At 44.5% G+C, this 20,621-nt stretch overlaps 1 protein-coding gene across 3 annotated transcripts; it reads right to left on the minus strand.

Moving 5' to 3' along the window:
• Positions 1–172: 172 nt before the first annotated feature.
• On the minus strand, positions 173–20,615 carry Abl (tyrosine-protein kinase Abl). Of its 3 annotated transcripts, none has more exons than XM_065478647.1 (15): positions 20,262–20,615; positions 7,652–7,873; positions 7,347–7,476; positions 6,629–6,939; positions 6,440–6,570; positions 6,124–6,386; positions 5,889–6,060; positions 5,471–5,726; positions 5,302–5,406; positions 5,074–5,200; positions 4,912–5,009; positions 4,385–4,511; positions 2,748–3,852; positions 1,473–2,036; positions 173–1,231 (listed from the first exon to the last, which is right to left on the minus strand). In XM_065478647.1, the coding sequence occupies exons 1-15, from the start codon at positions 20,392–20,394 to the stop codon at positions 1,025–1,027; spliced, it is 3,951 nt and encodes a 1,316-aa protein (XP_065334719.1). In that variant the 5' UTR covers positions 20,395–20,615; the 3' UTR covers positions 173–1,024. The 3 variants fall into 3 exon arrangements, with proteins under 3 accessions (XP_065334719.1, XP_065334720.1, XP_065334721.1); XM_065478648.1 differs by having other exon boundaries at positions 4,933–5,009; positions 20,262–20,613; XM_065478649.1 differs by lacking the exon at positions 20,262–20,615 and adding an exon at positions 15,783–15,963.
• Positions 20,616–20,621: the final 6 nt, after the last annotated feature.

Here is a 20,621-nt window from a genome sequence, read left to right on the forward strand (position 1 = left end):
ACTATATGGTAATGAAAAGCTCGCTGCAAGATCGTCAGTAAAATAATTTGTGTCGGCCAATCCATACACATTTAAAAATTAAAGTTAAATTATTTTGTTTTTAATTCAAACGGAAAAGTTGGAGATCAAGCAGGTGGGGTTTATTTTTTAATGTATATTAAAACTCGTGTGATGCATTTTTCATTTCTAGTTTATTCTCTTTTACTTTATAAAGTTCACACTCATTACACATTATGTTACGGTTACAAAGTATATAGCAATTATTCCTTCTCGTATCAATATTTATGTACAAAAGGAAAATATAAAGAGTTCATACTTTTCACATTTATATAGAGTGTAATATTTTTAAATAACCATGGCAATTCGTGAAAAATCTGAAACCAAAATCACAGTAAATCATTTAACAAGACAACAAATTGCAGCAGAAACTCGAGGAATGACGAAAAGAGTGTCGGAATGACTTTTCTTTCGTATCCCCATCACTGGGAGCGATTTCAAATGCGTGTTTACAAAACAATTGAACAAAAGCAACCGATTAAAACGACTGTGTACTTGGAAAATTCCGGGGGAAAAGCTACACTTATACTCTCCTGCTTACGCGGCACATTTCTCACTTGTAAAAAACCGAAGAAGCAATTTACAACAGAAATAAAAGACTAGCACGAGAAAGTCGGCTTTCTCAACGTTTCCGCGGGAGGGTCCGGCACCGACCCTGACTGCAGCGTCTACGATTCGGTTCAGAAGACAGCGTTCCACTCAAGTTTCGACCAAGGAGAGCGAGCAATCATCAATCAATTTTGCACAAAATGCAAATCAGAGGATATCACAGAAAATAAAATCCTATTTCTGCAACTTGCCAAGCCATAGTAAATAGTACTCAATAGTGGATTCAACGGGGGTCGCTTTCAGCTACGAGAGGGGGCGCGGGGCGGGGAGGGGTAGGGAGAGAGCAGACCCGGCCGGTTGGCGGCTTTCAGTGTTCGATTCGCGGCGAAGGCGGCGGCGACGGGGAAGAACTAGACAGTTATCTCTGCACCGCGTTCACAACGTCCCTGATCGTGTTCTGCACGTCGGTGAAGAGTCTGGCGTTGTCGGCTGAGTTGCGAGAGCCGGCCGAGCGCAGCAGTCGCGCCTGCTGCTCCAGACGCGTGAGCAGCTCGCGGAACTGGAAGCGGCCGTGCGGCGGGATGCCGTCTGAGAAACTCAGGCATGACCCATGGAACAGACCCACCTGCAACAACATACATTCGTATAATTATATTTTGGCCGGAAAACCATATTTGTAGTTTTGGACAAATATTTACAATTATAAAATGTACCAATGCTGCTCTGAAATCCCCAAATTTGGCACTAATCTTCTACCAATTTAATACCAAACTTTTATCACCACTTTAAGCACCAAAATCCGCCGAGGATTTTAATTTTTCACTCCTCTTGTAACATTTTGTTGTCAAATTAACGATGTGACCCACCTTGTCAGACAGCTGGATAATGCTGGAGGTGCTGACGTTGTTAGCCGACTTGAGCGACGCGAGGCTTGTTTCAAGCGCCTGCGAGATTTCTAGGATGCTGTCCTTGCTACTGGTGGCCGGCGGCTTCTCGGTCGGCACCGGCGGCGGACTCTTGTTGCTGCTGCTGCTGCTGACGCTCTTGGCGCCGAGCGTCGACGGCGTCGGCGTGGCGTAGATGGATGAGGTCTTGGCCACTGTATTGGCTGGCAGCACCGGCTTGGCCGCTTTAACAACGGCCGGCTTGGTCGGCACGGCAGGTTTCTCGTCAGCTGGCGGCGGCCACACGCGCTTGCTCGCCACCTTGCCCTCGTCCTCGTTGGCCTCCTCCTTTGCCACCTCCTTGGCCACAGCTGCCGTCTCGTCATCCTTGTTCTCCCACAGCTTCTTCAGGCTGCTGATGCTGCCCGTGCTTTTGCGCTTGTCCTCCGGCTCATCGGCGCGCATACCCTCACCGCTGTCTCGCTTCTTCTCAACGCTTTCTTTCTCCTCCTCATCCTGCTTGCGGTTCTTATCCGAACTGTCAATCTGAAATTACGAGTGTAAGTTATTAACCAAATTGAAGGATTATATTTAATTGGTGGCGAGAAAAAAATTTAATTTCTAACGTAGTATTGAACTTGGTATGTTTTACCACTTACAAGGGAACTCAAAGCATCCAACGTTTTAATTTACGGGGAAACCATTGAATTCATCGTGTTGCTTTTCATGATGGGAACCATGTACAGAGGTGGAAATTTTTAATACAACGATTTCAGCGATATTGGCGATTCTAAATTTCGAAAATGACTAAAAAATATAGTTTTAGTCTCAATTTAGCAGATATTGGATTTGTATAGAGCGTATAGAGACACTGTTCAATGAGACAAATCAATCGTTGGGTCAATAAGCGTTAAATAATGTTGATATTATTGATACGTAATTAGTAAACTAGAACAAAATTTGGCATCCAACAAGTAGTAATTTAACGCAAACTTAGATTTTTCAAATACTAAAAAAATAGCTACCCATTTTATTAAATCTTTTGTCCAATATAACAATTTAATTCAAGCTTTTTGCAATTGAATGACAAAATCCTTATGCCAGTGCGTCATTCTTTCTTTGAGGCATATATTTTATAGAGTAAAATTGATATAAAATTGTTTCCATCATACAAATATATCTTGTAAGAATAAAGACTTAAAAATAGTGAGTTTTCCATGCTGGGAGAGTGATTAGAAAATCAGAAACAGCACTGACCTTTCTTAGGCGAGATTTGAAGTTGATCGGACTGTCCGTCTCGGCATCCTTCTTCTGAGAGTCAAACTTCTTGAGCTGCGCCTTGAAACTAGTCGAGTTGGAGTCACTGACTTTCCTCAAAGCGCTCTTAGTCTCGATGGGCTTGTGCTGCGGGCGGAGGCTCTCGCCAAGCTCAGCTACGAGCTGCGCGGCCGGATCCAGAATGGACGTCTCCACGGGAGAAATCTCTCTGGGCTTACCGTACTTGGAGTCAGCCTTCTCTTTAATCTCAGCGGCCAGTTTGAGCTCCATCAGCTCCTTGAGGCGACCGTCGTCCGATGACTTGTTTGAGTTGCCCGGTGATGCAGAGTCTGGCGAGGCCGAGTTGGCCGCCGTGGGGCCGGCCGACTTGGCGCTGCTGCATGAGTCGGTCGAGGGCTCGCGGTGGCGTAAACTGACGCCAAAGCGCGAACTCGCCTCCTCGACTGACGGCGCCAGGGTGGCCACGTCCTCCTCGTCACCGCTGGGCTTCTTTAGGTGACGCACCGTCCTGGGCGACGGTAGCGCCTTGCGGCGCCGCTCGGGGCTCGGCGTCGCGTGATGCGACTGCTGTTTGGAGGCGGGCGGCGGAGGCAACTCAGGCGTGTAGGGCCTTTCATTGTCAAATTCCTCGGGCGGCGGCGGCAGGTCCGACGGCGGGGGCGGGAACTCGAGGTCGGCAAGGCTTGGCTGGTGCGCCCGCGACGGGCTGCCGGTACGGAAGGTGCGCAGGTTGGCCGCCTCGCGCGTCCGCTGCTTGGGCGACAGCGGGTGGAAGCCGCCGCCGCCCGACGAGTTGCTGCGCGTCATTTGGTTCTGCTGCAACTCGGTGGACAGGTCGTCACTCGGCTGCAGATCGGCTGCCGCGTCCTGCCGCATTGACTCGAGGTAGGCGTCGATGCGCACGTCCTTGGGCAGCGTGCCGTACCTGTTGATGGCCCGCTTCACGTTTTGCACCTCCAGGGCGGCCACGTGCACCTTGGGGTGCTGCGAGGCCTCTTTCGGTGGGTACGTTTTCGACTTTTTGCCCGTGCGCTGCTCCAGGCCGCGGTTGCCCATCACCGGGGCGCGCTTGAACGATGATGTCCTGCGAATGGAAAAGGGGCCAAAAGTTAGCAAGGCAATTCCGATTGAGTATCATAACAAGATTACTTGATTAATTGCGAGTTAAACTGGAATTTCACAAAGAAATGGATCAAATTGCGTAACTAGCCCAACATTGCTCAGGAGGCCGTGAAATTTAGACACTGACACATGCAGAGCAAAATTTTTTAAGGAAGCTTAAATACCAAAACAAAGCAGATGATCGAAATTTACAAATTGGATTTGAAGCAAAATTTATAAGGGAACTAGCAGATATGGGTTAACATTCTAAAATATCTAGAATTTCATTTTTAAGGAAATCAGTTGAATTCAATCCACCACCCAAAATATGAAAAAGCTTTATTTATCTGGAATATTTGTGCTTGGTTAAAATTTTGCAATACTAGTCGTTTGCAACGGAATGATAAAAATTCCTCGTCTAAATTAATTTGAAATCAACTACTATTTGGCCAGATGAAATGTTGCCAGCGAGTTAGTCTAAATTTCACAGCCCCAGTAGTAATACAGAGACTCACCCTTGGAAGAAAGCACCGGTTGCTTCAGGGTATGAGTGAGCACCTGAGTCATCAGTGTCTGGTGTTTGATCCTGCAGCTCTCCTTCACTGTCCCCCTTGCTCATGGTCTGCAGATCTTTCGTTATGCCTGTTTTTATTGGAAGATGATATATTAGTTCATTGTCCCAGAGGTAGGCGACTGTTTATTAAATTCAAGCATTCAAGCAAAGCACACTGCTTCCTTGCATGCCGTAGAATGAAACTGCGCTTATTTACACGAAGCACTCAGGTGAAATGAATTCGGATTCCATTCCCGAACGTGAAGACTTTACAATCCTCAAATCGAGATATCTTGGTTTGTGTTAATTTACTCTTGGAAAGTCATCAAGTTCAAAATTGAAACGCAAGTTGAGAAAAGTAAGTGTCTGATCAGTGGTCCTCCTTCCTGAAGTTTTGTTTTACTAGAGAAGTATCTTATTAGTTGAGATGCGAGTGAGGCTGGGCTAGCAGCGATGCGTGCGTTTGGTAAAGAGGAGGGGACCCGATACCTTCAAAGATCTTTTCAATACCGTTTAGATCGTCGTCGGCGTCAACGGCCTCCTGGTCGTAAGTGCTGTCCCTGAATGAGCTGCACGATGACAGCAGGCTGAAAAGCGTGATAGAACTCTATTTAGCACGCAAGAGTAATAAAAAAATGGGGCAACCCTTACCTCGTCCTCTTGGGTGGCGCAGGCGCCTGCTTCCCCCGCTTGTTGGTTGTCCGCCGCAGCTGCACCATCGCACCCTTGTTGGTGGAGGGCACCGCAAAGGTTGACAGCTTGCTGCCCGTACTCTCAGCTGCAGACAGTTCATTATTAGTCACGTAAGAAAGAGTCGCACTCATTTTATATTTCTGCAAGTGATTTTTAATGCTTCTTTTTAAAACGTGATATACTGACCTGCTGCCATTTGCTCCACAAGGCCATGAATGTTCCCAGTGCTGCCAGCATGGGGCTTCTTATAAGGCAGTTGAGGTGTTCCTCCCTGGAGCTGCTTTTCAACCTCTGCACATGCAAAAAGATTCAATCATTAGCAACAGAGCCGAATTATTGGTAAAGAAGCGCTTACCCTCGGTGATGCTCGACTCTTGAAACATGTTCTCCAGAGAGTGGTGGATTTCCTTGAAGGTGGGTCGGTCGTTGGGATTCCACCGCCAGCACGTACACATGAGTTGGTAGATTTTGGGTGGGCACCCAGGCGGGCACTCCATCCTGTAGTTCTTTTCTAGCTTATGATAAACATCAGTCAACTCAATCCCAGGGTACGGAGACACGCCGTACGTGGCAATTTCCCACAGCAGGATTCCAAATGCCCACACATCAGACTGCAGATCAAGAGAACAAAAAATTGATCAAGCAAAGCACAACTACAGTACTTTAGTGAAAAGTATATTCTACGACAGTCTATCAATCAGGGAAATATTGATTTTGACCTATTTCCACAGTTTAAATGTTCTGCACATAATGAAATTGGAACGAGAACTTACCTTGGTTGAAAACTTATTGTACGCCAGCCCTTCCGGGGCCGTCCACTTAATGGGGAATTTGGCACCTGCATGAGCAGTGTACGTGTCGTCACGCATCAGTCTTGCCAGTCCAAAGTCAGCCACCTTGACCAGGTGATTCTCGCCAACTAAGCAATTTCGGGCTGCCAGGTCCCTAAAATCGAATTGATCCAAGTTCAAGTTGAGACATTTGAGTCAAAGAGATATATGGGCTCACCTGTGTATGAAATTCCTGCTTTCCAAGTAGGACATGCCACTGGCGATTTGTGTGGCGATGTACATGAGAACCACAGCGTTGATTTGATCTCTGTTGGCCGTCCTGAGGTAATCCAGAAGGTTGCCCTTGCTCATGAACTCGGTGATGATGTAGAACGGAGGCTCACGAGTGCACACGCCCAGTAGCTGCACCAGGTTGGGGTGTTTCATCTCCTTCATGATGGCAGCTTCCTCGAGGAAGTCCTTCAAGGCCATCGTGTCCTCCTGCAAACGAGAAAGGGTTGTACTAGAGTTTACGGTTTGAAAAAAGTACATACCTTCAAGGTTTTGACAGCCACGGTCATGTTGTACCTCTTCCATATGGCCTCGTACACGTCACCATACTGGCCGCCGCCAAGCTTGTGTTTCATTACAATATCAGTTCGGTTAATTTCCCACTCGTCAGGTTCTGCGATGAAAAACAAAATTAAAATCCTCAAATACAATTTTCTTTTTCAGGCATTTACCTGGGCTGAGGGCGAAGACGGTGGGTTTGTTGTGCTTGGGCGCGGGGTAAAGCAGCTGCGTGATGAGGCCGTCAGCGTGCATTGAGTGGTGGTGCACCAGCTCAGCCAGAGCGTTGAACTTGCTCTCGGCAGTGACGTAGACCTTGCCCTCAGGGTCCTCGTTGATGCGGTAGTGGTAGACCCTGCCCTCGTAGCGCAGTGAGATGCTCCGCTGGCCGGGACTCGACTCGCTCTCCCGCACCAAGAAGCTGCCGTTGATCCCTGAGCTCAGAAGGTATTCGGCCGCATTGCGCGAAATCGGACCGTGGTACCTGCGATTTTCGAAAATGTCAGCAAGTTACCAAAGATGCGAGTGAGAGATGCATTATCGTTGTACAGTATTGGGATGGACTTGTCTTCGTTCTTGGAAAAAATACAGTATTCATGTCAACTTCAAAAATTTAAGTGAGATGCAATTAATTCTGACAACGAAGATAAGGAAATTGTTGCTCCACAATGTGAGTGTATCGCCAAAGGTATTGAATAATTTTAAATTTTACACAATAAAAACCACCTATTGAATGGTTTTAATTTTAGTGCATTGAAAGTGTAAAATAAGAGGAGCTTGTTCTCGAGAGGAATTTTGACCCTAAATATAATAACAAACGATTTTATCTTGTAAGTTTTGCTCCGCATATGGAAGTGACTGAAAGTTTAGGAAATGGAATAGTGATCATACCATGAGTGTTTTTCCAGAGAGTTTGCCGGTGAAACGTAGTTTGAAGGGACCCAGCCAACTTGGCCAGCAGTGGAATGTGCCTCGCACCACTCTCCACTTTTGTTGTAGCTCAGTATTCTAACTTGTTCGCCTGAAATCACAAAGTGTCAGTTACAATGACTTAACACACAGAATAATTAAAAAACTAAAATCCCCAATTGTTAAAAAATAATTTAAAAAATATAGTATGGCATTCAACGATGGACCGTCACTTGTTGTTGATTTAATTTATTGATAAAAACGCGAGGATCTCATCTGGCATATACCTTTCTTCAGGCTCAGCTGGTTTTCGCCGCCCGCCTGGAAGTCGTAGAGGGCGACGAAGAGCTGCGGGTCGTCCTCCTCCTGAGCCAGCAGGTTCTCTTTGGACGTCCAGCGGGTGGCGCCCTCGAGCAGCGACATGGAGCCCAGGAGGGGCGCCCCCAACTCGCTGCCGTCGCCACTCCGGTCGGGAATGTCCGGCAGCCGCCTCGCCTGCACCAGCGCCGCTGCAAACACGTTGAAATTATTTTCTAATGCCGGTTAACGCAAAATAGTGTGTCACACGCGACATTTCGCATTCCCGCGTTTCGTGTCGTGCGATTCGCCTTTTATTGTTTCGCGTGAGCATCGACGGCCGGGGTCACCGCGTTTTTCCCGAGGGCATTGATTTTTGTAATGGAATATCTCGGGCGGATTTGGCGGTCACCACAATTCGGCTCCAAGTGAAATGTGCAAAAATGGCAACAGTGGATTTGCGGTTTAAGTGATTAATTTCTCGTCTCAAGTGTCTCAAGAGTCACTTGAGACTAAATTATAGTTCATATTTGGCTTTCTATATATTTATAACAATTTGACCGGAATGCAAAGGAAGCAGCTGTTCTTCGACTTTTGTGTCCAACGCGGCGACCCCGTGCGCTAATGATACACGATTCGCATTCCATTGCAGCCGAAACTGCTGGCGGCAAGGATGAAAAGGGACCACCCAGGTATGCTACCCTTCGTGTGGACCGTATTTCATCTCTTGAAAGTTGATGAAACACATCCTTAAATAACATCGAGATGAATGAGTCTGATCGACGTGTCTGACACACGCTCGTTAACAAATTGTGCGGAAAGATCCTGGATTTGATATCGGTGGATTGAAGCATAGCGACCTTAACGCTAAACCTTGAGCAATTTTATCCATTCATTTGCAATGGGCTCAAATTCGTGCAGATCGAGTCTTAGCATTTGAATATTTTCATCTCGAAACACAATACGATCGAAATGAAAGTGTTGTGGTTTTGTTTTGCAACAAATTAATGGTTGCTTGGACACCCTTCAAATTTTCCCCTTTCGTGCAGAGGGCTTTGCAGAGTCTGGGCGTTGACAGGTACATTTTTTCTGCATTTGAGAATTCCCCTTTTAAATGTTCGTGTGCATGTGCATGGAGCGATCTGTGTCGTGCGGCTCATTGACCCAGGTCACTTCCGCGCGCTCGACCTGCCACGCCAACGCCGTTTGTATACTCTCGCACATAAAACCCGTGACACGGATCCGCCGTGCGTTCTGGCTCGGATTAAATTATGAAATCTTCTCATGTTCTCCTTCTCGATTTCCCCGCGGTTTGTAATCCTTTTACGTTTGCAAAACACGAGTCGAGCTTGCTTCGCGGAATTTCTTTTGACAGTGGAAAGCAAAAGCTGCTACGTTTTCTTTTGTCTTTCTTTTCCTATCGAACTGTTCCATTCAGATAATGGCAGAGAGTGATAAAAGTCATCGCGCGCGTGACTCACCGCGAGCACTTGCTTTAAATTATTGTGTATATTGCTGCCAGGCATTAAATACAAACAAAGGGGAACGCTCTGATTGCGACCGAGCTTATCAGCGCCGCTTCAATCACATTTCGAGTGCTCAAATCGAGTTGTAAGCGCGTAGTAATTGTTAACTGCTGTCAGCCAGAGAGAATATCAGATTGAAACGCTTTTGGACCTCTTTATCGAAGGATTTTCCATCAAAAGAGTATCATACGTAAATTTATTTACTATATCAAGTTGTCACGGAGAAGTAAATTTAAGCAGGAAAAAGATACAAGAGTATATTCCTCAAACTAATAATTTCAGATAAATTTAAGAAAAGCGATAGGGAAGGCGGGAAGGGAGACGACTTCCTGCAATAAAAGTGGAAATTTTGGTGCGGCAGCGGCAGCCGGCGTGCACGGACAAAGCGAATGCAGCAATTAAAAAGGCAGTTTTACGTATTGCCGCCCATCTGCCCCCTGCCTTTGTTGTAGGCAAATTGTCTGACTGCTGCGCCAGACAGCCAGACAAAAGTCTTTCTTTTATTCCCTCAACATTCTCATTCATCCCCTCTCGCTCCAGTGGGGTCAGTCCACAGTCCACGAGTTATGTACAGCAGAGAATACTGCCAATTTGTTGTTTGCAGTGCACACCCTACAACCATCCATTGTTGTTAATACAAAATTATTGTGTATGTTATAACGTTCAAGAGAAAGTCTGATAAAAAAAACGTAACATTTTATTTAAAAAGCCAAATGAAATCAAATTTCCACAGCTTTCGTGCGATTAACGACCCTGTATTTTATTCTTTTCGATAAATAATATTAAGTTTAGGGCCCAAACAGCTCTATCCACATATCGATCGTAGTTTCTAACAATAAACACTTTTAGAGGAAATGAAACCAACCAAAATCCACTACAAGATTTAAGTTTCTGAATAAAGTAAGAATTATTATTGCATTGTTGATAGCCCAAGTGGCGTTACAACTCCAAATTGGGTTGACTGGTTGGTTTCCCTGCGGAGAGGGAGGCCTGCTGCGACGCAGAGCCGAGAGATCTGTCTCGTTGCTGCTGCTGCATAGAAAAAAGGCCCGAAAGAAAGGCGCGACACGCAAGCGACTCAGCGTCTTTCATTCTTCTCTCCTCTCATCTCGCTGCTCCCACTCTTCAGCGTCGTTTTTTTTGCTCTCGCTCTCGTGAAGGGCCGTGAGTCACATTTTGAATCACCACCACCTCAGCCTTCCACCCCCAACAACCCTCGGCGACAAGAGAGCACGTTGCTCCCGTCAGACGGCAGTGAAAATATTATATTCCGTCCTCGCTCGCTCGCTTGCTTGTTTCGCAGAAATGTTTGTACACGAAGGGCCGCTTTTAATTGCGCGCCGAGTGCGTTCAAGCGAGAAAACGATTTTGCGTATGAATATTTTAAAAGGGGTAAGATTTTTAAGGATCGCGATTGAAGAGAAAATACTTATAAAAGCATAGAAATAAAAAGCAGGAGTAAAATACAGTTGAAAAATCTTGCAAAAACCAAAATGATAAAAAACAATTTAACTTTTTTCACGCGTCCAAATCAATGGGCTTTAATGATTACAAAATATTACGATTTGTTATTAAAATGCAGTTATGTTCCGTAAAACATATTTGGCACAGCTGCAGAGCAATTAAATACATAAAAAAATAAAATTGGAGATCATAGAATTAATCGGACCAAAACACATAATCTAGGTTAGATATAACAAAATAATTTACTTTCTCGGCGTCCAGATAAAAATTCTAGTAGAATTATAATTCCAGGTAATCGGATCAGCTAAAAAAATAGTTTTTCCATTTTTTTAAGAACTTATACAATTTTTATTTAATTGGCGAAGGCATAGAGAAACTCTAGAGGATCATTTTACAATTAATTAACCTGCAATCTAGTGCAGCCGAGGCGAAAAAAAAAATCAGAATTAAGTAGGCCGTCGCGCGTTAACTGAATCGATCGCCCGGAGATAAAGACTGTTTATCAAAGAGCTATAATAATTAGCGAAAAGGAGAAATTCCGCGCTTCGAGAAAGCACGAAGGGGCAGTGCTCCCCTCGGCTGTCTGTCTCTCTTGGCCACGATCGATTCTTCCTTTTGTGCCGCAGAGCAAAAAATCCAGTGATCAACTGGCTCAAACGCCCGAAACGAACCAACGAACGAAGAACGGCCCGAGACGAGAGAAGAGAAACCGACCAAGAGGATATTGGCTTCCTTTTTTATACCACGCGTCGTCCAAGCAAAAACACGAAATGGAACTTCCTTCGGCCCAACCGATTAGCATGGAACTAATTATCACATTGCTTTACATCCAGACAAGAGATAACAAACCTCATTTGAACATTTAAAATATTTGCGGAATTTAAATTGTTTTTAATTAGTTGAACGGTAAAAGGGTGATTCAAATGAATTGAAGTCAACTCTAATATATTGCAAATTCAGCAACTTAAATCATTTTTAATAAGTAATATTTTCTGCTGTATGTGAATGTTGAAAATCCAATATCGTTACCCACAAAAGTGCTCGTTAGAATTGGAATTATGTCATCCTCCCTTGAAAAAACATTCTTTTAACTGAAGTGAATCTGATTGGAGGATTAAATAAAACGCGATTTTCTCACTTCGCCGGATTCAGCGAGTCAAAAGTCAAGTTACCCAACCGCTTCTTAAAGAGGCTTAAAGGAATTTTTAAATCTTCAGCACACGTCAACGTGCGAGTGAGAGAGGGAAGAAGAAAAAGAGACCGAAGCGAATATGGTTTCGTGCTCGTTATTCTTCCTTTCGAATCTGCTGCGAGCAGAAGCAGCTTCCTTAATTGGATTAGGCGCCGCGACGTTTATTTTGATGCAAGGCGCGCAAAGTGCGTCTGACAAGAACGTAATAGTTCAGAGACTGAATGTTGTTGCTTCGCTCCCTCTATATGCGGGCTTGCAGCACCCGACGGCAATCCCTAAATTTAGTTAGCACCGCGCGAATCAGCGGCTTCGCCATTTCAAACACACGGCAAACCAATGCTATTTCCTCGAGTTTTCCGATTTCACGCTGCCTCGGCACTAGTGTCCTATATTTGTCGATGAAATTTGTTCACTTCGTGAGAACACAGAGTCAAAAACCTTCCAAGCCTTTCTAAGGCATTATTTGGAAAAATTTGCCAAGCTTTATTGGAATTCAGCGATGGAAACCAAAGAGAAGCATATTTTTGATTGTGACATTTTCTCACTTCTCAATGTCAGACATCAAAACGAGACGTTCTCGTAACGAGAGGAAAAATTATTCCACTTGTTCTCTGCTTCTTTAAAAAAATACAATTTATCGAGCGCCCAACTGAAAGTTTCTACTTGAACAAGCTTTCTCCATTTTAAACTCATTAACATCAAAAGTATCCCTTTCATAATTCCGTAACGCACCCATTAAATCAAGATTTTAATCCATTTACGCGGACCTTTTCATCGGGTCCCTTCCAGATGCAAGAAATCATAATTCAGTTCGTGCTCGCCCTTTAATGTTCCGGGCCCGATGCCAAAATTCCTCTCCTCTTGCTCTAACGATTTTATTCCCTGTCGACGACTAAGACGACAAAAAAATAAAAACTGGTCGGTTAATTTGTCTGAGGTGGGAAAAACTTTTAGCACCCACACCTTTCCTTTCCACCTCAGACGCGCAACAGCAAGCAGCGAGGCTTTTATCCGTGCTTTTTATTGCTCCTGGACTGGTGAAAAACGAACACCGGTGCCAGCTAGCAGCCCCCAGGGAGGTTTTAAATATTCAAACTGGCTGCTTTTCTGTCTCTCACACTCGCCTTGGACAAACGAAAGGCGGAATGAATGAATGGAAGTGTTCTTTGGCTTGCTCGCAGCGATTTTTCTGTTTCTTTCCCACAGCCCGCGCGTCGAACACGTGCATGAGTGTGTGGGTCTCGGCTTAATTCATTATTTGTCGGCGTAGGCTGTGAGTTATGAAAGGTATTCAAATAATTGGCGAGCCGCATCTTTTGTCTCATTATTTCTCCAGTATTTGCTGGAATTGATAAATTACAACGATCGTTTCCCTTTTTCTCATCCTGACAGGATTGCAATTTAAGACATTTTCCACGCTGGCGTTAAAAGCTCAATAAATATATCTGTCTGAAAGGTTGTATTCTAACATTTAGCTTGAGAATGAGAACCGCGTCAAATTTTCCACATCAAACCGATTAATTAAAATTTGCAGCCTCTCAGGAACGGTATATTATTATTCTATCCGTCTCTGCAAACTTCCGTGAATCTAGAGCTGCTTTCAAAGAAGGAAAAAGCGCTATTGGAATAAAAGACTTAGAAATAATTGCAGTCGGATATTTACTCCGATTTCTCCGCAAACAGCGCAGTCCCCTTTCGATTCCCTTCTTTTCATTTCTCTTTCTTTCTTTCTTTCTCGGCTGTTTGCGCGGATGGGTTTGAATGGAGTTTTGACTTTTGAGTGTGGGAACCGAAAGGCAGTGGAGAAAAACAAAACGGCGATCCTCGCAGCCAGCCACCCGAGACCGCCGTCGTTGGTATATGAACGAGAGTGAAGAAAAAATACGGCTGAGCAATCACGTTGTGAGACCGTCTCGAACGCTTAATTAAAATCACCCATTGGACGCCCGGAGTCGCATGACATCACTTTTGCTCATTGTCCGCCTCGTTTTATTCATAACAATCTTGGCTCAATTGTGTTTTCAATCTGTCCCTCCAAACTCAGCTTGATTAATTGTTCTTCTACTTTTATTTTTGAATTGAAATTGAACCATTCCAATTAGAAAAGCAAATTACAAAAAAGAATTACTTTCTTTTATACGCTATTTCAATATCAGGTGCATAATTGCATTACAAAAAATTAGGATGATGTGGCTCAGACTTAAAACTAAAAAAATAGTATAAAATTATGTGAAGTTCTTAAAAATTACTATAAATGCGATTTTGATTCAACGCCCGCATTTTCGTCCTCGCACAGATTTCCCCAAGAAAGCATTCCTTGAATTTATTGAGCGTCAAAATTTCTCTCTCCTCGCACCGAGATGCGGGTCCAGCATATAATTATTGTTATCAGCGCGTCATCTGCGGTGGATGCCAGCCGTCGGCGCCAACTTGCGCAATCACACGATATTCATAATGTTAAAAACAGTAAATTTCTTGTTCTGCACCCTGGGAATCGTGATCATATAGTAAAAGGCAAAATTGAAGCACGAGCTTCACAGTTTATTACAGCGCTTGAGGCTCGATGCTGCTGATAGAAACTAATTAAAACTTTTTTCGTTTCACCGCAAAGTGGAATAATAATTTAATGTGAAACTCGGAGCAGCACGATTATTCGTTTGACCCAAGGAAGTGAGAAGCCGAAAATCTTTGATGCAAAAATAACCTCATTTTACTTGATGTTTTCTCGGTATTAACGCCAACTCGAAATCAAATTTTAAGGATACGTATTTATTGTCTGCAAAAAAGTGTTCGCAAATTTAATTTTTAAATAAAAAAATCATCCAATAATTAAATTTCCTATTTTGGTTTACTTTTTGGCTTTAATAGGCACGCCTTTCTCTCCCTCTCTCCGAGAGTCAAAATTATTATCTGAATATTAAGTCTGCAATTAAGCCCGCCCAGTTAAGCAGGAAGGAAATTAATTCTCCATGAACTGTTGTTGTTGATATTGAGCGGGTAGAGGCGTGATGAGCTCCGATTTCCTCGTCTGGCTATGGAATCGGGTCCGCGAGTAAAAGCCGCGGCTGGCGTCTTCGCTCCTTTCTAAACTGCTTTTTGACGGCGCAGGCCAACCCTTTTCCCTCGATCGATCGGAAGTGTGTAATGAGACGAGTGCACCGCGCGAATGAGGCGTTTTCACTTGTTGCATTATTTACTCGGCTTCGCCTCTGCTCTCTTTTCTTTTCCATTAAAATGCAATTTCCTGCTGTCAGAAACGCTTTGTAAACAAAACAACGTTTCTGCTCACCTCAATGGCATTATTACAGACACGTTGCTTGGAAATTGGATTGTTCAAGCATTATTCCACCGTGGGTACGTGTGTCGTGTCGTTTGTCGAGTTATAAAATTTACCTGCCCAGAGCAATTGGGAGGATCATCTGAAAACAAGCGGTTTTTGGGTTCTCACGGTAAATAAACTCAATGTGGCCGTTGAGGTTAACTTTTTTAATCGGAAGGTTCTTTTATGTGAGCTCGGGTCATATTTAATTATGCTGTTCAGCGTAAAATTTTATTGTTGCTTTCAGCGGATGACGCATTCTGGAATGAATGACACAGGATAACCTTCGAACGAACAATGGATTGCATTGCAAAGCTATCAGTGGCTCAGATTGCAATTAAAGGTTTTCCGTAAGATGAGTGCGAGTCTGACCGGATGCCCACGTCTTTCTAAGAACTCAGGTTTCAATTTTCTCTAACTGCTGGACGGAGTTAAATCCAAACATTCACGATAAACTTAAAATTTCACCTCAGTTAGAAGGGCATTCTTTATATTGCGAGATCCAGGTTGTGCCTGAATGCGGGGCCAGGTCATGTTAGATTCGCAACTGCCGCCATTAGCGTGGCCGCCCCCGGAGTGAATAAAAACGGACGGAAAACGCGAATTTTCGGCGGACCAACCTGGTTTTCGGCGCCTCCTGCGGATGGCGGCGCACACGCCCTCCCAGTGCGTGATCATTTTGTCCAGCATCAGCGTTGTCCGCGCAGCATGTGGACCGGCGAGACGTGCGCCAGGCAACAACTGACTGACTCGTCGGCCAACCCAATTGTACGCCGGCGAGAGTCACGTGACGTCACCGCCGCCGGCCGGACACTGGCAACAATTACTCTTGGCCTACGCGGGAAGCGGCGCGCGGAGAGGGGGCCTGCCTTGCCTGCCTGCACCAGCCCAGCAGGTTGCTTTCTTCTCTCAGGCGGCGCCGAAAAGAGAGGGGCATCCGAGAATTATCATTATTTTCCAGCGTGGCCGGCTCATTAGCCGCTCATTACTTATTCGTGCGGCCTGATCGTCGATCGTCGCCGCCGGTCAGAGCAGACTCGAGTGCAGCAATCACCTTATCCGAGCCCTTCCAAGGACGCAGTCGGCGGAGGAGAATCTGATACTATTGTGGTTAGAGACCAGACGATATGCTGCAGTTTTTCTCCTTAGAGATATAGAATTAGAAGAAGATAAAGGACGGTACGCAAAGATGAACGGATTTGATGCAATGATTGATACTTTGGATCTTGTAAAACGTTTAACTTCTTGCTGTTGTACCGGAATTTACATCTGTAAAAGATTATGCTTCGAACCTTTAGATGATATATTTGCGATATGTGAATAGATTAAATCCCCATATCTCAATTTAGCAAAGAGCAAAAAATGAGGAAGTAGTAAAAATGCCATTATATAATATTTTCTTAACAAGCTACAGTGATTCTTTAAGAAGCAGGTCCACACATTTTTCAACTCCATCTTTACAAAGAATAAAATTTAATTGCAAAGGTGTGTAGGTCCATTTACCAGATTTTAATCCTATATAGGGCAAAATGTGAGGGGAAATGAGAAGGTATATCGCCGCTTATATTTCAAAATTTTATCAAGATTAGGCGGCTAGACAAATATTATACTCTAAGAGAACAGATTTAAAAAAATCATTAACACGTTGACAAAAGTTTGAACAAATTTGTAACGCGTATTTATACTGTAAACGACTAAATATCAAGAAAAATAGCAATGAACTCGACATTTTAATAACCTTACAATGAGAAATCAAGTGTCAAAAATTTTGTATGAACGGATGATGCCAATAAACCTTGAAAAAAGAGGTTAAAGCATCCGATCCAAAGTTAACTGAAACTGAATGGTTAATGATTTTTGTTCAGATTCTTGCTGTATAGGACAGTTCTATAGATTTGAAATTTCGTGATTTCACCCTTTTGTTGTTCGTATTAACAATGTCAAGTTCAGGTAATTTTGGATCTGGGCGTAAAAGAATTTGTCTCATTAATCACAACTGCATTTTTATTGCGCCCCGAGAGGTAAAACCTTTGCCAAACAGCAAGCCAGGTAGGGGCGTGCACAAAGAGAATTCAGGTATGTGCACTTGTTGAGGGATCCCATTAGTTTTGAACGTCAAAGCTAAGTGGACAAACGACATTGTGAGTCTGTTGTTGACGCTCGCTCGTTTGTATCCCGGACAGGAGAAGGAAGAAGCCGCCGGAATGACAATCGATTAATTATGAAACAGCGCTTTCCAATTAAACCGGACGATAAGCGACGGCTGCTGGAATACAGAGATATAACAGCGGCGTTTTATTTTTCCCTCGAGTCACCAAGGACGGGGCAAACTCCAGCCATTAGTCGCGCAACAAAATTTTCCCTTCCTTTTATGGCAGGTTATGATTTCAAATAGTTTAGAAGGCAATTAAAATTCTCTGCAGATTGGATCTCTCGCTTTTTATGGCTTGCGTGCACCGCAAACAAAATGGAATCACAGTCACAAAACGCGAACAGGTGTTTCCGCAGATATGAGCAGAGCTAATGCTACAGCAAATCATTTCAAACTGTAGAGAGGTAAAAATAAAAAGATCAAACGTTTCCATAAGAGTAACTGTTGTTTATTTTATTTATTGTGAAAATAGTTTCAGGGTAAAAGTTTATTTTAAACGTTTCCAGTGTTTAGTGTTTAGCGTTTAGTTTTATCTTACTGAGCTCATTACTTATCAGGATAAAATATTTTTTATTGATACGATAATCACCCACAGCAAATGAGGGAACAAAAATATTTTTCTTGTGTGTCTAAAGTAAAGTGATTCGTTTATCTCCATTCCACTTGGCTGGACTAAACTCTTTCTTCACTCTCCCTCAGAAAAATGTACCCGAGTGAACGGTTGGACGGTCAATCAAACCCATCGTTGGGACACTACAAAAGTACAAAAGCATTCCCGGCCCGCAACGCACATGTTCTGTTGTGAAGTCCGGCGCGCCGGGGGTGCGAGGGGGTGGGTGGCTGGTAGTGGCGGCCGCGTGCATGTGTTTGCAGTCGTCGGGGGGTGCAGCAGGGTGCAACGGCACGTGACGTCACCGCACATATGGATCGATACTTTTTATCCCGACGATCGAGACGCGAAATTTAATCTTTACGACACAGAGCTTGTCGCCCCTGCCTGTCCCTAGGTCGCCGCCGCGCGATGCAACACGCATTTCAACAAACAAATTATCTAATTGAGCGATAATGGAAAAGGGTTGTTTGGTTTGCTTGCCCTCCCTGCGACGCGCCGATTATTAATTCCGTTTCAGCACTAATTTATTCGCTGCCGAGTCGGCGGAATTAATTGTCCGAGTATTTGCACGCCTGCTTAATTGCGCAAGTTATTTGTGCTGCGCATGCTATGGTTCCATTTTCACGGACTTTACTCTCGGTAAATTAGATTTCTAGAAATTCCAGGTTAACTAATATGTTACAATAATATTCGTAACTTGCTCTGGTTTAATGGACATCAAAATTTGATCTCATTTACAAGCTCACCATCGAAAGCTCAAACGGAGAAAAAATTTCGTTTCAAGAGCACAATGGACACATTCTTAAATTTACGATTAGTTCAAATAAGCACTAGGAAGGCAATTGAATTTTTACTGGATATCATTTGTGGTGTTTAATTTAAGCAATGGGTTTTGAAAAAGATAACACAATATTTTGCAGAAGCGAATTTTGAAACTGAAAAAGGCAAACACACGTTTTGGCGCCTGCATGCTCGTCTGACAACTTGTTTCCCAATTAGTGCAAGAGGAAAGACGCGTGAGTGATGCCTGCAAATCGAGCCTAGACGAATGTCAGTCAGTGACAATTGTTGTCGCCGTTCTCCTTCTCTGGCGGCTATAAACAATAGAAGAAGATAGAATATAATATCTCGGTCCGAGAGCAGCATCGCGAAGAAAAAGCACACCGCCGAGAACGGGACCGTCGACCCGTTAGCGGCAGCGTAATTGCGTGTGTCTTTCTCTTTTCAGCTCGCACACACACACGACCGCCTCTCAATCAGACTTTTCTGCCGCCGACACACACAGGCACAAATCGCAATTTATAGTAATTTTCACGTTCGCAACGCGCTAACACAAAGAAGGATCGAATGCGGCCAAATTCCACGGCAGAATTCTTTGGAAGAAGCAGCAGAGCATTAGGGTGTCACCCTGAGGGAAAGAATAAAAGCAGGACCCAGAGGAAAATTATTGCCAGACAATAGCCTGAAAGTAGTTCAAAATCAGGCAAAAATTATCTATGTGATAATCTAATGAATAGAGATTGTATTTAAACTATCATAATAGTAATTGTTTAAAATTCAAATTGAAAAATAGTCAAATAAACCTCTTGGGTTAAGTTAAAGCAATGTTAAGATAAAATTCATCCCTGGTGCGTTCAGGATCACAAAGAAAAAATCTGGCCCATCGAAATCCTCAGGGTCGATGGTTGTTGCAAGATTAGGTCCCCCTGTTAAACTTAAATAGTCTAATTTTTCTACGCTGCGCAGCACTTAATGTGCTCAGGGTCGACTCTGATCAAGGGTAATCACAATCAGACCTGAAAATACTGGGAGTTTCCTTTTTACTCTCATTGTGACCGCAGCCTTGTTTGTTTGGATTCGCATTATTATTTGCCTTTTCAGGACGAAAATTTCGCAGGGGAAATAGGGTGCTGATTGAATCCTCTCTAAAAAAGTACTCGATGAAATCGGACTCTTTGTCAGGAGGCTGACGTGAATATGTAAAGCGTCGGCCGATAAAGTCTTTTGTGTACACGTCTCTCTATTGAAAAGCTAGACAATCGCTGCGCCGATTATGCTCGTTTCCTTTTACGGAATAATTCGGCTTCATTTCAAAAACTAATCACGAGGTTTTCGACCTGCTGAGAGGCCCGAGTTTTTCAGGTAAACAAGCTCGTAACAGTGACAGTCACACGTCGCGTTGGGACATTTCCTGCGTTACGACCCAATCGAATTTAGCCCTTCTGAGCCCGGTGCCGATCTCAGGACCCTAGGACGGGGTACCACTGGCCCCGAGTCAGGGTCCGTGCGTCGGGGGCCCCGGGGGGTCTTGCGACCCCGTGGCGTTGTACTCACCACTGTGCTCGGTGAAGATGTTGGAGCCCTGCTGGCGGCCCTCCCTGGGGGCCCGGGGCTTGGTTTTGGTGGCCCGGCCCACGGTGAGTCCGGCGGTCGCCACCATCCTCTCCTTGGTCTGTTGGGCGCCCATGGTCAGCGGGGTCGCGAGGTCAGCAGGCCCGCATGCCACCCTGCGTCTCAGCTACCGGCCCGAAAGGCCCCGCCACCCGAAAACTCGTTCTGCGCCACGGAAATCGCCGCAATTGGCACGCACAAGCAGACTGTGCACAACTAGGCCTCCATCATGGCCAGTCTCTCCAGTCGATATTGTTAGTTGCGCGACGAGGCAGATTGCGGCGCCACCATCTCTCTGTTGTC

The sequence above is a fragment of the Cloeon dipterum genome, chromosome 2, assembly GCF_949628265.1.
Source record: "Cloeon dipterum chromosome 2, ieCloDipt1.1, whole genome shotgun sequence".
Lineage (NCBI taxonomy): Eukaryota > Metazoa > Arthropoda > Insecta > Ephemeroptera > Baetidae > Cloeon > Cloeon dipterum.